Below are 15,298 nucleotides of genomic sequence, written 5' to 3' on the forward strand. Positions count from 1 at the left end.
GCATGACTCTCACTAATGTTGTGCAATAAGGCCAAGGAGGGGAAGGGGGAACAGATACCTGGGTGAGGAGTTATTTTTGAAACTCAGGTTTAATTCTGAAAGGCATTTTTGCAGCAAATTCCATGGTGCACAGGGGGTGATTCTGAGTGTACTGGTTGCCTGCCCTTCACTCCTTCAGAATATAAAGGGAAGTGCATTGCCTCAGCAGTACAAAGAGCAATATTTAGTATTGCTGACATGAAGACACTGAAATTTAATTTGTTTTTCTTATTTGTAGGCTGTTTTCATTCACAATCTCATCATTTACTACTTTAGCCAATAAACATTCTAAAACATCAATTTAATGCTGCACATTTCATTCATGAGTCAATAAATAATGTTAAAATGATATAATAAAAATAAAGCAATGTTAGTGAAATAATTAAAGACACTACAGTCTACTAAAAAGGCAGGAAAATAACTCTTCAGCAGAATTCATGACTTCATCCAGTAATTATCATATGTCAACCAATCCAATATATGAGCATATTTCATCTATGATACAAATAAGAGAAATATAAATATTATTTCTTCTCAGAATAAGCTGTATCAATGATATTAAACATCTCAAAATTGACTAAAATGTTTCATTTTTGACTGTGTATGCTGCATTTCTTGAATAACATAAAGAGAATGGCAACAACACTTTTGTTGTTATTAAGAAGTTTTTGGTAAAATTGACATTTTGATTTTCATACTGGATTGGACATTTTGGTCTAGTGGCTGGGGCCAAATCACCTTGATCAGTCCCACTGAAGTCAGGGAGACTATTTAGTTAAGGTTTGGGCAGTTTGTGAAAAGAACAGCTGTATATTAGAGGCAAGGGTGGATTATGTTAGGATCCATGGTGCTAGGACCTGAGATAGAGAGGTCCAAGGACCTGAAACGTTTGATTTCAAGGATCCAAGTGGGGGCCCTCTGCTAGCGAGTACTGGGGTCCGTCATGAAGCCCAAACAAGTGGAGGTAGCACTGGCAGGGCACAAAAGCCAGGAATTTAATGAACACTTGTGAAGTGGAAGGGTAAATGTCGCCTTGGTTTATTGGAGGCCCTTTGTTTGGGTTGGATCCAGGCCCGTTTAAGTGGTTTAGAAGCATAATGCCCATTTTCAAAGGTAATAGGCACTTAAGGATATATTTGCAAAGATATTTAGGCACTAGTGGTATTTACAAAAGTACCTACACAGGTTAAGTACTTAATACTTGGCCCCACCAGTGCCAAGTAGAACTGGACAATTATCTCCTGTGCCTTACATCTAATACTCCTGTTAATGCACCCCAGAATGATATCAGCATTTTTCACAACTGCACCACACTGGTGACTCTCATTCAATTTGTGATCCACTATAACCCCTAGAACTTTTTCAGCAATACTACAGCCTAGCAAGTTATTCCCCATTGTAGTTGCGCATTATAGTTGTATTGTAGTTACACATTGGATTTTTCTAAGTGTAGTACTCTGCACTTGTCTTTATTGAATTTTATCTTGTTGATTTCAGACCAATTCTCCAATTTGTCAAGGTCATTTTGAATTCTAACCTGTTCTCTAAAGTGCTTGCAACCCCTCCAAGTGTGGTGTCATCCTCAAATCCTATATGCGTCATCTCCACTCATTTATCTAAATCATGAATTAAAATATTGAATAATTCTGTACCCAGTGCTGATTGACTCCACTAGCTACATCCTCCAAGTCTGACAGCAAACCACTGATGTCTGGTCTTTGAGTATGGTCTGGGCCATTCATAACTGGTTGAGAGGTGAAAGACACGGGAGATACCGATGGAGAAGGGAAAGAGATTGGAAATGGATATAGCAATAAGGATGGAGAATGGATGTGGAGATGGCAAAAGGGCTAAAGTACTGTACAATAAGCATGGCAGATGGAAATGGAGGATAAATATAGGGATGGTGAAGAAAAGAAGATGCTGTGGATATAGATATGATTGTGAATAGGGAAAGAGAGAGTTCCAGTGATGGGTATGTGTGGCTGGTGCTAAAACAGTAGAATCATATTGGTTGCTAGGGAAAGGAAAGGGGATGAGTGTCTGCTTCTCTGGCTGTGGCAGAGCATGGGTATGATAAAGAGATGGGGAGAGGAGAGAGGATGACTAACAGAAGCTAGGCAGGGACAGAGAGAGACGTGGATGAGGGTGAAGGGTTGATTTGCATAGCCCGTGCCTGGGGCAAGTCATGGGTATGGGTCATAGGATGTGGGGATGAGTGTGGGAGGCAGGGCCTCAGTGGGGCTGAGGGGCTGAATGTATGGGGCAGGACCTGGGTATGGCTAGAGGGTGGAGTGTGAGGGGGGCAGGGCCAGGTTAAGGCTGGTGTGTGTGTGAATGTATGGGGCCGGGCTTCCATTTAGCTGAGGGAGTGTGTGGGACAAGCCAGGGATTTCGCTGGGGGTGTGACTGTGTGGGGCAGGGCCTGGGTTTAGCTGAGGGAGTGAGTGTGTGGGGCAGGAGCATGGCCAGGGCATGGCTGGGGGTGTGAATGTGTGGGGCAGGGCCCAGGTTTAGCTGAGGGAGTGAGTGTGTGGAGCAGGCCTGGGGTATGGTTGGAGGGGTGAAGGGCAGGTCTCGGGTATGTGAGGTAAATGAGAGGCTGTGGCTGGTAAATAGCAGGGACAGGAGGGGCTGCAGTGAGGGACCCCCCCACCGAGCTGGCCCTGGAAGGGTTAACCAGGCCGGCGCGGTTCTATTTGCTGAGGCCGTAGCTCCAGGCTGATTAGAGCGCGGCTCAGCCTCCCCGCCACTCCAGCCCGGCCGAGCCCCGGGGCGGCGGCAGCGAAGGAGTTAACCCTGTGGCGGGCGGCGGCGGGGGAGAACAGCAGCGGGCAGAGCAGCAGCCGCCGCCGCCGGGTTGCTAGGGATGGAGAGATCCCGTGTCACCCGGATGTGAGTGTCATGTTGGCTCCAACTCTAAGGGATTTGGCAGCACCGGCAGCAGCAGCGGAGAAGCAGCAGCAGCAGCAGGAGGAGGAGGAGCAGCCCCTCGCCTCTCATTAGTCGCTACCATGGGGGTCGGATAGTGGGGAGCTCAGGGGGCAGCACACACCTGGCGTGGGGGTGGGGTGGGAGCGTCTCTGCTTTTCTTCCGTTTACACCCTGGAGAAAGTGGGAATAATGCACCACCAGCAGCAGCAGCAGGAGCGGCACCCAGAAGGTAAGAGCCCGGTGCATCCAGCAAGGGCAGCAGCGTGTCCGAGGAGGGGGTGGGGGATTACTGAGGGATTTCGGAGACAGGGATGGGGGATTAGGAGAGGGGGCGGTGTAGGGCACGGGGAAGGTTAGGGAGACAGGGGCTTTGGGCTGGAGAAGGGATGCGAGTGGGGGATTAAGGATGGGAATAGGGCTAAAGATAGATATAGACGGAAGGGGAAAGCGGGGATTTAGGAAGGGCCTGGGGATAAAAGACAAGGAAGTGGGGTAGGGATGCTGCCCTCGGCGTATGGCCAACATGGGAGCGGGTTTAATGAATGTGCCTTTTGCCCTGAGGCCATTACTCGCAGCTGGTTGGGCTGCGAGCGAGAGGAGTGTGTCTGTCTCGCTCTCCGCGTGCGGCCAACGTGGCTGGAAATGCAGCTTCCCGGGGCAGCGGGGCTGTTTGGGGTGCGTGGGCAGGGGCAGGTGAGGGCTTTCGATGCGCGGCTGTCAGCCCGCTTCCCCCTGGCGCCGCTGCCGGGAGCGCACGGAGGGAGACGACACATGGGGCTCGTGTGTGTTAATCTCCTTTGTGAACGGGCTTCGGCGCTGCTGCTGCTCCCCCCCGGGCTGGGTTTAAATGATTCACCCCTCCTGAAATTAACGGTAAGTTTGGGCTCGTGGCTGTTCTGGAGGGCAGGAGCTCTCCCGGGGACCCCTGAGGCTCGGGCTTTGATTCATTTTCAAAGCTCGATTTAAAGACAGATGGATGGTGGCTGATTTGTGTCCAGTCCCGTTGCATGGCATCCCAGAAAGGGAGGCGGAAGGCCGGAGTGGGGAGGGCGGGTGGGCGTTGGAAGACGAAAGAATTATTTGGAAAATGAGTCAGGTGAAACTGTTAGTGTCAAACTGTAACCCGAGGCAGGCACACTCTCTCTCTCTCTCGTGTAACCTAGCAATGGACCCAGCTGTTGATGTGCCGAGTGCGGTCTGATGGCCACCTCCTCGCTCTCCCTCCCCGTCTCTTGTGTCACATCTCGGTGGGAGATCCACTGGTGCAGCAGGGAATATTGTAGGCTAGATCCAGGAGTGACCTCTTCCCAGCTGCCAGCCTAGGGAGCCATTTTAATATTACCCCTTTTCCTCCCCCCCCGCCTCCCCATCATCTCTCTCTCTCTCTCTCACACACACACGTAGCAGCACGAAGTTGGGCAGGGAGAGAAGCAGCAGCAGCTGAGGCCCGGTTCTATCCGCATCTCCATCGTACCCACACGCGCACAGGGCAGGTTTTTTAGTGCCTCGCTGAGGTTGCGTGGGTGGGTGGGTAGAGGGGGATGTCGATTTTGCATATGGAACTTTTATCTGTTTTATGTCAGGTGAACGATCAGGGGATAATATTTCCATCTACTGCCCTGGCAGATCTGCTTGAGTGTCATTCTCTCCCCTAATTTCCAGCACATATCCTGTGCCAACCTTCCATCTTTTTTCCCCACAGACATCTTCAAGTTTTGAGTTTACTGGGTGGGGGAGGGGATATGGCCTTCTGACAGGTGCCATTGGTACTAGACTCTGCTGCTTCAGCTGGGAAGCTTGCAAAACAAAGATCCTTGCTCTATAGGGCTGTTTTGCCTTCTTTGTTGACCACCTAGATGAGATTATTTCAATGGTTTATTATTTTGAATTTGTAGTTTATTTTCCTTTCAAAAGGTTTTGGAGGGTTTTCAGTATGTCAGTTTACAATGTGGAGGATAGTAATGTTTTTGGAAGTGTTTATCAGCAAAGGCTATTGAATTTTAATTGGAGGGAAGTGTCTATATAGTTTCCTTTTTTAAGAATGCAGAAAGGTGAAGGATTTAACTTCTTGACAAGAATATTTCTAATTTGATAAATGATTCAGAATACTCTGAACTATTAGAATTTGTTTTGACCAAAATGAGGGGGGTGGGGAACTAGTAAATACTGTGCTGTTTTAGCAAAGTCAGTCACACACACACACAAAAGATAGGATTTGTTAGATATAAATATGATGATGTGCAAGCTGTCATCCAATTTGGAAAACTCCAGTACAATGCTTCAAGTGGAGGAGTCAAGATGAACAGTGTTTCGTTGTCAGCGCATATCTTGACAGTCCTATTTAGCTGACATTTATAATACCGATTCCTGTATCTTTCTTATAGTAGAAGGAGCCTACTATATATGTATGTGTGTGTAAAAAGGAAACATCAGGAGTTATTTAAATAGTTCCATCCTTTTTATCTAGAATACTATGTTTATATTGGAATGTAAAAAACCTAAAACTAAATAACTTTTTTTTTCTTCTGCAGAGGCAAACTATGCAAGTAGTACCAGAATTCCTCTCCCTGGTGACGGACCAACTATTCAGTCAAACAGTTCAGCACCATCCAAGCAAACTGTTCTATCTTGGCAAGCTGCAATTGATGCTGCTAGACAAGCCAAGGCTGCCCAAACTATGAGCACCACCACAGCCCAACCTGTAGGAGCTCTGTCCCAAAGAAAACGCCAGCAATATGCCAAGAGCAAAAAACAGGGTAATACATCTAACAGTCGGCCACCCCGTGCCCTTTTCTGTTTATCCCTCAATAACCCAATACGAAGAGCCTGCATTAGTCTAGTAGAATGGAAGTATCCTTTTGATGCCATTTTGTTTTTACCATCTGTTCTTTCAGTATTCCAAATGTGTCAGAGAGATTGTCTAGGACAGCACAAAAAAGCAATGAGGCCTTGGAACAGGAGCAGAACAGTATTTAAATTCTTTTGTTGTAAAGTTACATGGTATTGGATTTGAGGTTACATTTAGTATTTTATTTGTAATAAATAGCAGTCTCACAGTCTTTGCATTTTTAAAAGTATGAAATTTATTTTCATATACATATGTGTGTAGGTAAAAAAAGTCGTTGGTTTAAACAATGTATTATAATATTTTAGGTTTCAGGTTTTCTTTTACAGTTAAGAACTTGTATATTAAAATAATAGTGTTCCTGGCAGTGAAAGCATTTTTAACTGTTGGGGAGATAACACATGTTGATGCAAATATATGTACATGTGTAACCCATTGATGTTAATGGTAGTTACATACTTAGTCTCATTTTGATGAGCAGGGATCTATCTCTCTTAATCTGTCATCATTACGTGGAATTTCATTTCCCTAATTAAAGTAAATATATGAAACATAAATGTACAGAGAAAAGCAGGGTCGCAGCTTTGGTATGTTTTCCAGCTATTTTGCCCCAGGAAAAAACACTCTCAAATCATTTTGTCCCTAGAGAATATTCTGGACATGCCCTTGTTAAAGGTAGTTATGTGGTTACATATTTATTTTTTTTAAATTAAATAAATTTCTTATTCACTTTGCCCCAGGCTGACTGATGCATCTGGTGATCCAGATAGTCCCTTCCTTGCTCACCTGTCATGTGGAATTTTCACTCCTCTGTTGAAGCCAAGATAACATCTCCTATCCCCCTACCCCTCCACTCACTTTTGTCTACTTCACATCCCTCCGTCAAATCCCCAGGTTGCAACCGTTATATTCTGATGAAGGGAGACTTGATGGGCCAAAACCTGTCAATGCTTCTTTCTAATTGGCAGGTAAATAATTGCTTGAGTAATATGAAGTATTTCCTCTCCGCAGGCTATTGCCCTATAGCTCTCCCAAGCCTGTTTGCCCAAGGAGCAAGAAGTGAAGCCTAGATCTTCTTCATGGCAATTTGCTACATTACTGCTAGGCCCAGTGAGCCAGATGCAGAAGTCCTTTCAAACTAATGCTTACCTACTGGAGAGGCAGGGAGACATTAGGAGCCAAGCTGCAGATTCACTCTGAGCACATACAAGTAGTCTGCAGTACATGATTCATCTGAACTTTTAAGACATATCGACAGCCAAAACACATATTTGGATATGTTCCTGATATAATCATAGATGAGAGAGCAGAATTGCTAGCATATATTCACAATGGCTTATATGTTTTGTTTTGGTTGTTTTTTCTTGGTTCAATAGTGGTAGGTTGGGGCTGGGATTTTAAAACTTCTTTTGAAGAGTTGAGAGTATGTATTTTTCATAAATCTCAAGTAACATTTTGAAACAGATAATATCATTTTGGTGGGAGTCCTGGGGAGGGGATGTAAAATTTTGGTCTGTCATCCTAGATAATTTCCCTTTAATAGCAAATGACTATGCTAGCAAGTAGATTGTTAAATGCTAAAATAAATGTGTTACTTCAAACAGACCCTCCAGTGAGAGCTGTTAATATAAAACATTTGGCAATGGCCAGTGCTACTCTCTTTTATAAAGATGTTCTTTTGAGTTATTTTTTAAACATAATTTAATTACAAGTTAGATTTAGTGGGCCAAATTCTGCTCTCATTTACACTGGTATAAAGTGAGAGAAACTCCAGTGAGTTGGTCTCTCTCAGGCTGAGTAGAATAACTGAGAGCAGAATTTGGACCCAGTAGCACTACATCATAAAACAAAGTAGTAAGTTACTAAAATGCAAATTGATATAATCTACTCATTTCAGCTAGCAGGAAAATGCAGATTTAGATTATGTATGTTCTTACTTTGTATGTTGAGATCTACTGTACATAAAAGAGCAACCATTGATCTTAATGGGAGTTGCAAACATAAAGTCTGTTGTTCAGGATGGATGAATTTTCTCCTGTGAAGAAAGCCAGCAAAATAGGGCTTAAGTGGTTTTAAAGTATGCGTAGTCCTTGTGCTGGCTCTCTGCATAGCATTGAATTTCATCTGCTGAGATTATGCCTCTAAGGTAATTAAGACCATTTTCAGTATACTGCTCGTGATGCACATACAAAATTCCCATAGATAGAAATCAATGAGAGTTGTGCATGTCGTTGAGGATAGTATATGTCTCTAAATAAATATAAGTGAAATATCTTGCTTCTCTACCCAAATTCTGTGCATAGGCAGGGTAAATGAGCAGTGTGTGGGTGAACTTCAGAAGTTTTTTTATTTCTTGGGGAAGAGGAATTGTGTTCCCAGTGGGACTTGGATTGGCTACCTGTTGTTGCTATTTCAGCTCTTGGACTAGTATAGTGGCTGCAATTCCTGCATATCCTCTACATGGAAGTTTATAGCCACTAGGTCTATGTAATTGCAGAGCAAGTGACCATGTCCCTATCCCATCCTGGCTCTGCTTATTTAAACCCTTATCTCCAAGCCCTGACTGAGGCCGACCTGATACAGAAGGCAGCAGTTACAGACGTGAGACAGGTGCAGAACCTTCCTGCATACTCACGCCACAGCTTTCCACCCCTCACACTGCAAAACTGCTGAAGTTCTGCTTTGCTGGGACCTTCCTTGTCCCCTACTACAGTTTTCACCCTGTGTGGTTTATTCTCCCCTTGATGCATGTAATTTCCATTAAGATTAATGGGAGGTGCGTGTGCATAGGTTTGCAAGTATACCATATAATCCAATGGCCAACTTATTGATTTAATATTGTGTGATTAGATTTACATCTCAGTATTTAATATAAAATACTGGGTGGCAGAATGAATGTAGCTATGCTCCTTGTCATAGAAGAAAAGAGGGCATTTCAATGTCATTGTGATCGAAAACAAAAGGGTATGGTGATATAATTGACGCTGAGGAAGAATTGGTTGTCAAAGTCATCACTCAAAAGATTGTAATGAAAAAATCACACTTATTTTAAAATAAAATGTGAGTACAAGATGTAGAAATCAAAAGCAGAATGAGACTGGAGTTATGTATATATTCAAAATCCATGTATTCCTTAACAAGATTTTTCAGACCATTTGACATATTTATACTACTGGCTATTTTTGCCAATTGTGTGGCCTTAGCTGTTTACATCCCATTCCCAGAAGATGATTCTAATTCAACTAATCATAATTTGGTAAGTATTCTTGGATTTCCTTTCTAGATTTATGTTGGTTTATTATATATTTTGACAATTAGCTGCTGATATTAGGGAGCAGTTGACAGTATGGATAATAGCGTTAGTTAGAAAAAATGGCATTTAGTGATACTCTGAAACAAAATGTCTTCGAAATATTTCACTGCTTTGGTTGTCAATTTCAATATGTGTTCTGTAGTATCCACTGTAAAAAGAGAATTGATGAAAATTATAAAATTGTGGGACAGTATATGTTGACGATAGTGTTACATATAAACGAATGTAATTTAATTTGTGTGTTACTGTTTAGATTAAAATTACTTTGCTGGTTTTTTGCTCTTTTGCTTTCTGAAATCAGTCCTCTTGAAGTCATACTGTGCTTCCTGGTATATTAGTTTCAAGTGTTTTCAGATTTTAATGCTAAATTCTTAGCTATATTTTAGGGTTTATATTAGTTGAGGATTTTTCTTTATAATAGACTAGTCCAAGACAAGAATTTATACAATGATCGTTGTTATATAATTAGAACACTGCCCTAATGGAGAAAGATGAAATGTTGTAAGGGGGAAGTGTTGTTTTAATGAAGACATTCTAAAGGAATGTTTATGTTCTTTAAAGCTGAGTTTTAAAAAGAGACTGCTGTTGCTATAACAGAGATTTCTAACTCGGGCTGCAATGTGAAAAGTGTATCATGTACAGCAGAGTATATCTAGGATTAAAAATAATTTCCTACAGTTGTGTTTTATTGTTTGTCACAAATCTATATTAATTTTTAAATTACAATGTAATTGCAAGAATATATTTTATAGTAGTATTTGTAATGCATATTGTATCCAGTATTAATATTGGATTGCATTGGGCTAATTCCATTGTTTACATTGAATAATACCTTTTAACGTTTATGATACATTTGAGAAGCTGGAAGAGTTCATAGGTCCTGACTGTATGGTCTTTGCACACTCCAAATCCTCATGGGAGATTTGGGTGTGAAAAAAAAACAAACCAAAACCCCCAAACAATAGCCACAACACAGGATTGGACCCAAGCTAGTAAACAGATAATGTGGAATTATTTTTGTGTGGAAAATCTGGGTTAATGCATAGCCTTACATGAATGAAGACATTTGTTCAGGTTATAATTTGTAATCTTGTTTATTTTACTGTAGATGATAATTCTTATACATTGATTCATTTTGTGCATTTTTGTTTACCAAGGGTACAAGATTAAACAAATATAGACAATAAAAATACTGGCAAAAGGCAGACTAATTCAGGTCAATGTAAATAACAATTTATGCAGCTGAATATCTGAGCCAATCAACAATCTGTTTTTTCTCTGAGAAATTCAGGGCAGAAATCTCCATAGCTGTCAATCCATCAGAAGGTCTCTGTTAACAACTACTTTTATAGAACATCACATGAAAAGGGTAAAATATTTGTGTGTCAGAGGCTAATAATTTTACAGTTTGGTGGGTTTTTAAGCAATAGCTTTTACAAAAGCTGAACTCAGATCTTTCTGACCTAATTTTATAATGTGTTAACATTTAGGATTAAAGTGTGTGCTTATTCCTTTCTTGTTTTCCAGATTTTTTAACTCAGCCATATTGTTTTAAGCAGAAATAAATTATAGTCTTTAATACAGAGATTCATATTCATTTTTTAGCATTTTAGAGAGGCTTTTTTGGACTCCTTTAATATACATCAACAAATTCTACATCTTGATCACTCTCATATTCACATTCTGCTCTGTTATATTTGTGTAAATTCTGAGTAACTCTAGAGCAGAATTTAATCTCGTGTTTTTATTTTGACAGCATTTTTTTGATACCGGGTCAGAGTAAGTCAGATAAAAGGGAAGGCACATATTTTATCTGTATTATATATATGATCAAATAAAATAAATAGATTGGAATTAAAGTGGATTGGCTGTTTCCATGGTGGTAACTGTACGTCTTGAAATGGACTGACGTCTTTTTCTGTGGAATCCTGCATCTATTGACTCTTCTGCCCAGTATATCCTCTACATGTGGGTGGAGGCAAAGTACAGGAGCTGCACGTAGGTATCTTCCTGGAAATCCTCTAGGCTCACACTAGAACCTATCGTGAAGGGTGGCTACTGCCTGTCAGACCCTTGCTGACCCTGGGACCCTGAACTCATTGATGTGAGATAGAGAGAGTTCTGTGGTATTATGGAAGAAATAGAGCTTATGTTATAGAACTGTTATTGCCCCCTTCTTCAGTTATGTCTGAGTTCCACCAGCTTCTGTTCCTCTGTGCTCATGTTAGTCTGATATTCCAACAGAAATTGTGTTTGGTCAGTGGCTGTCCTAATATCTCATATGCTTTCAGATTATCTATAAACTTTAATTTATAAATGCAGTTAAAAATGAAATAAACATGTACACACATCACTAAAAATCACAGTCATTTAAAACCTAAGAAAATTGTAAAGGCAGAAATTTTATAGCTCTAAATTTGTATAACATCTCAAAATAGAGAACTGCGTTGTCTGCTCGTGTAAATCAGTGTTGCTCCATTGAGTAAAATGAATTGACACCAGCTCAGAATTTGGGCTATAACTGTTATATTTGCAGTGTTTATATTCATAAAAATGTAAGCATATCAAACATATGCTTATGGTTATGAAGTTGAAAACCTAGCTAAGGAGCACTGGTTGAGGATGGGGGAAACAGAGGTGGGGCAGTGGTTAATGGCGACCTGGAAAAGGAGTCTATCCCAGATGAGCAGTAGGACATTGGGAGGCTCTCCCATCCCGCACATCTTAGGAGGTATGCAGGAGAGGTGTTTTTCCCCTGCAAACTTTGAGAAATCTGCAGCAGAGCCTTCTATCTACTTTAGATTGCAGAATAGATGTTCTGTAATAGAAGAGCTCCCTTCCTGTGGCTTTTCAAGACCCAGTTATGTGGTCCAGGAGACAGATTCTGAGAGTAAATCCTTGCTTATAGCTCAGTCAGTGAAGTATTAGATCACACAAATGGCTTAGCTTTTGGTGAGTCCCTTTGATGAAGAATGCTTTTTCAGTTCTCTATTGCTGATTTAACTTGCAAAAATATATTGCGCAACTCATTCTCCATTGAAAACAGTCAACAAAATCAATTATACATCACAATATTCATTATAAAATACATTTTATGACAAATTAATTTGATTACAAATATACAAAAGGCATCACAGGACAAATAGAAATGGATATGACTAACAGTATTAATGGCTCAATTATATGTACATTAATAAACTTTAAAAATAGCTCATGTCTTAGATTTTGGAAGTGAGTCAATTTTCAACTCTCAAACTTCAGGAAGTTATTTTCTAGGAGTTTTGCACCATTTTTACTGTAACAATGCAGTAATTTAAGAAAAATTAATATGGACAAGGCTTAAGGATGAGAGGGTTTTTCATTATCTGTACACATTCAGTTACTTGTGTCTGTTGAGACAGCCATCAAAGGTATCAGTGCTGGTGGTTATGGTTTTTGTGATATGGCCACCTGTCTACTATGAAATGAGTTGTAAAGAACTAACACATTAAGTAAATCAAAAGGAAGAAGGGAAGGTTGTTGTGTAGTGTTAGAGGCTCTAAGCCCAGCACACTCCCCTTCTTGATGTTGGGAATGGATAGCTCAGGTTCTTTCTTCTTACATTGTAGGGGAGTCCAATCTTATGCATCTCCTTGGTTGATAAATGTCTAGTAAACATAAATTCCCTGTCTATGGCTGCTGTGATGAGTTCAGTGTGCTCCTCTGTGTGTATTGCTCTCTTTATCCTCTCTTTTTCTTGTCTCTTGAGTGGGAAAGAGGAGGCTTTTGCCCTCTCTTCTCTTTCTCTACTATAGGGACTGGGAAGGCAGTATGACCATGTTCTTCCACTAGGGTTCTCTTGATGGTACTTCCTCTCCCTTTAGATATTGATGCTTCACTGCCTGCTAGGTCTGGAGGACATAGAATAAAGAAGCAATGTGTTTCACGCAAAGCAGGCAGTGGAGAACTGAATTGTCAGGTAGGGCTGTGCTTGGCTGCTCACCAATCTGACAGTCTTGCATTGAGCAGGTACATGCATGTTTGAGCCTTTTTGAAATTTTTTTCTTCCTCTGACTGAGCTGCTTTGATGTATGCCAGTGGGGGAAGTCTCCTCTACCTGAATGGAGCAATGTGCTCATGCTTGTCTGAACTGCCTGAAATGTATTGCAGACCATTCTTACAATGACAAATAATATTCTTGAAAACTAGTTATTGAACCAAATCTTGAAGTCTTTGTTATGTTTTTAAATAATCCTCACTCAGTGAAAATTCTCACTGACTGAGCAGAAACTGAAAACCTAACATTCAGTTTGTGCTCAGTTCTTCCATTTGATACAAGAAATCCTTATTGACTTCTGTGGGAATCATTACTATCCTGTAGCAGGAACACTGGGCCGGTATATTCTGGGGTGGACTTTTTGAGCATAAGCTCACTACTCCATTCAGACTTTAAAGTGATTTCTTTTTCCTTCCTTCTGGTATTTCAGGTGCTTTGAGTCTTCTAAGTACCTGAATCAGCTCTTCATTTAGCACTGTCTCTTGTCAGTGGCTGCTATGAGGCACTGTTTCTGGCCAGATGGATTTCCTCCCTGTATCTTTCTTTTGTTTCTTTCTTTTCTCTTCTCTTTTCAGTTTTGCTGCCGTTCTCTGTTATGTTATTTCCCTTCATGTCTCTGTCTTTGTGCTTACCACCCCAGTTCTTCTCTTCTTGATATGTTATCTCTGCCCTATTACTTTCCTCTATTTTTCCTCTTCTTCCCCTTTGTTTGCCTTCTCCTCCTGTCTACTTTGCTCTACCTCACCCCTTCCCACTCAGTTTTTCTTCTTTTCTTTCCTCCTTCACACTACCCCACTGCATTATCTCCTTTTTTCCCTTCCTGTTTACTCCTATTTTATCTTCTCTCCCCATCTTGTGTTCCCCCTGTGGTATGGGAACTTTCCTTATCTTGCTTGGGCAGTGCTTTTCTCTGATTAGGGTGCTCTGCTTCTCACTCTGAAATGTGCTGGCAGGTTGATGTAAATAAGTCTGCCTTTTCCCCACTGTGCAGGGATTCCTATGAGGCTCTTCTTGTTCTTTCCTAGGAGTAAGTTAGGAATAATAAACATAGTCAATACCATGTGCAAGGAATCTGGACTTTGCTTATGCTGGGCTGGATGGCCCCGCCTGTGTTTAAACCCTACACATTGTTTCATTGGTGGGATTGTTGTCTCCAGGGAACAGGCTGTGAGGCCCAATCAAGAATCTCAAGGATTGTTAGGACTTCACACAGACTATAGCAGATCACCAAGTGCTAGAGCCATCTGCACAGAGGCCCTCGTATGTGTTCATTAACTCTGTGTCCCTGGCAGCTCTGGCCACAGCTGCCTCTGGGAATCCTCTTAAAAGGAGAGGGTTCTACAGGAAAGATAATGCCTCCCCAGCCTGTGTTGCTTTTTTGGGAGAATCCCCATTAGGACTGAAGAAAGGACAGCATACATCCCCTGTCTTGCACTGTCTTGGCACAGCCAGTCATACCCCTAGCCTGCCCATCTCTGCCACCCTAACAGGGTTGGAGGAGCCAGAGTGGATGACCCTTCCATGGAAATAGCTCAGTCACCTTCCTATTGTTTGTGTGAGAGAAAGGAGGTCCCTTCCTTGGGCAGATCTAGGAGGCACAGTCAGTTCCCCATAGGCAAGCCCATTCCAGTAGTGTGATGTTGGAATGTCAACTACACAGTACATTCCATGGCACTCTTCTGGAATGCAGAAGACCAGTGATGAGCTGCCAGAATCTTAACAATCGGTTTCCTGTAAAAAGTTCTGATTTAAGGGATGTTCCCAGGATGTATTTTTTGTACGTTTCTCCATAAGAAATGGCAATGCATTGAGTCATTGGGAGTCATACATTTTTACATGTTTCTTACATTGGGAGTCAAACATTTTTACATGTTTCTTACAATATTAATCGTGTGTTCCTGGGGAAAATAAATCCTAATGAGCCAAACTGTGATGATTTGTGGGTCAGAAGACTGGATCAGGGGCTTATCAGGGATTGGTGAAGAACAGTCCAGTGATTGATACAAAGGAGAAAAGTAATCTTCTTCCCCCCCATAATTGCGGAGGTAGCTGTTTGATGATTTTCTTACACCCGCCAAAATGTTGGAGAGTTGCTGAGCTCCTGCCACTTGGCCTGTCAGCTCTGAGCAGG

General features: G+C 41.7%; 1 protein-coding gene across 4 annotated transcripts in view; it reads left to right on the plus strand.

The window, feature by feature from the left end:
- Window positions 1-3,121: 3,121 nt before the first annotated feature.
- CACNA1D (calcium voltage-gated channel subunit alpha1 D) overlaps window positions 3,122-15,298 on the plus strand; it is a 356,488-nt gene continuing 344,311 nt past the window's right edge. For all 4 annotated transcript variants that reach the window (XM_075073231.1, XM_075073232.1, XM_075073233.1 and 1 more), the window contains exons 1-3: window positions 3,122-3,202; window positions 5,505-5,823; window positions 8,969-9,074. In XM_075073231.1, the coding sequence (XP_074929332.1) occupies window positions 3,163-3,202; window positions 5,505-5,823; window positions 8,969-9,074 (465 nt within the window). In that variant the 5' untranslated portion in view covers window positions 3,122-3,162. The remainder of the gene's footprint in view (window positions 3,203-5,504; window positions 5,824-8,968; window positions 9,075-15,298) is intronic.

This window comes from Chelonoidis abingdonii, chromosome 17 (genome assembly GCF_003597395.2).
Source record: "Chelonoidis abingdonii isolate Lonesome George chromosome 17, CheloAbing_2.0, whole genome shotgun sequence".
Taxonomy (NCBI): domain Eukaryota; kingdom Metazoa; phylum Chordata; order Testudines; family Testudinidae; genus Chelonoidis; species Chelonoidis abingdonii.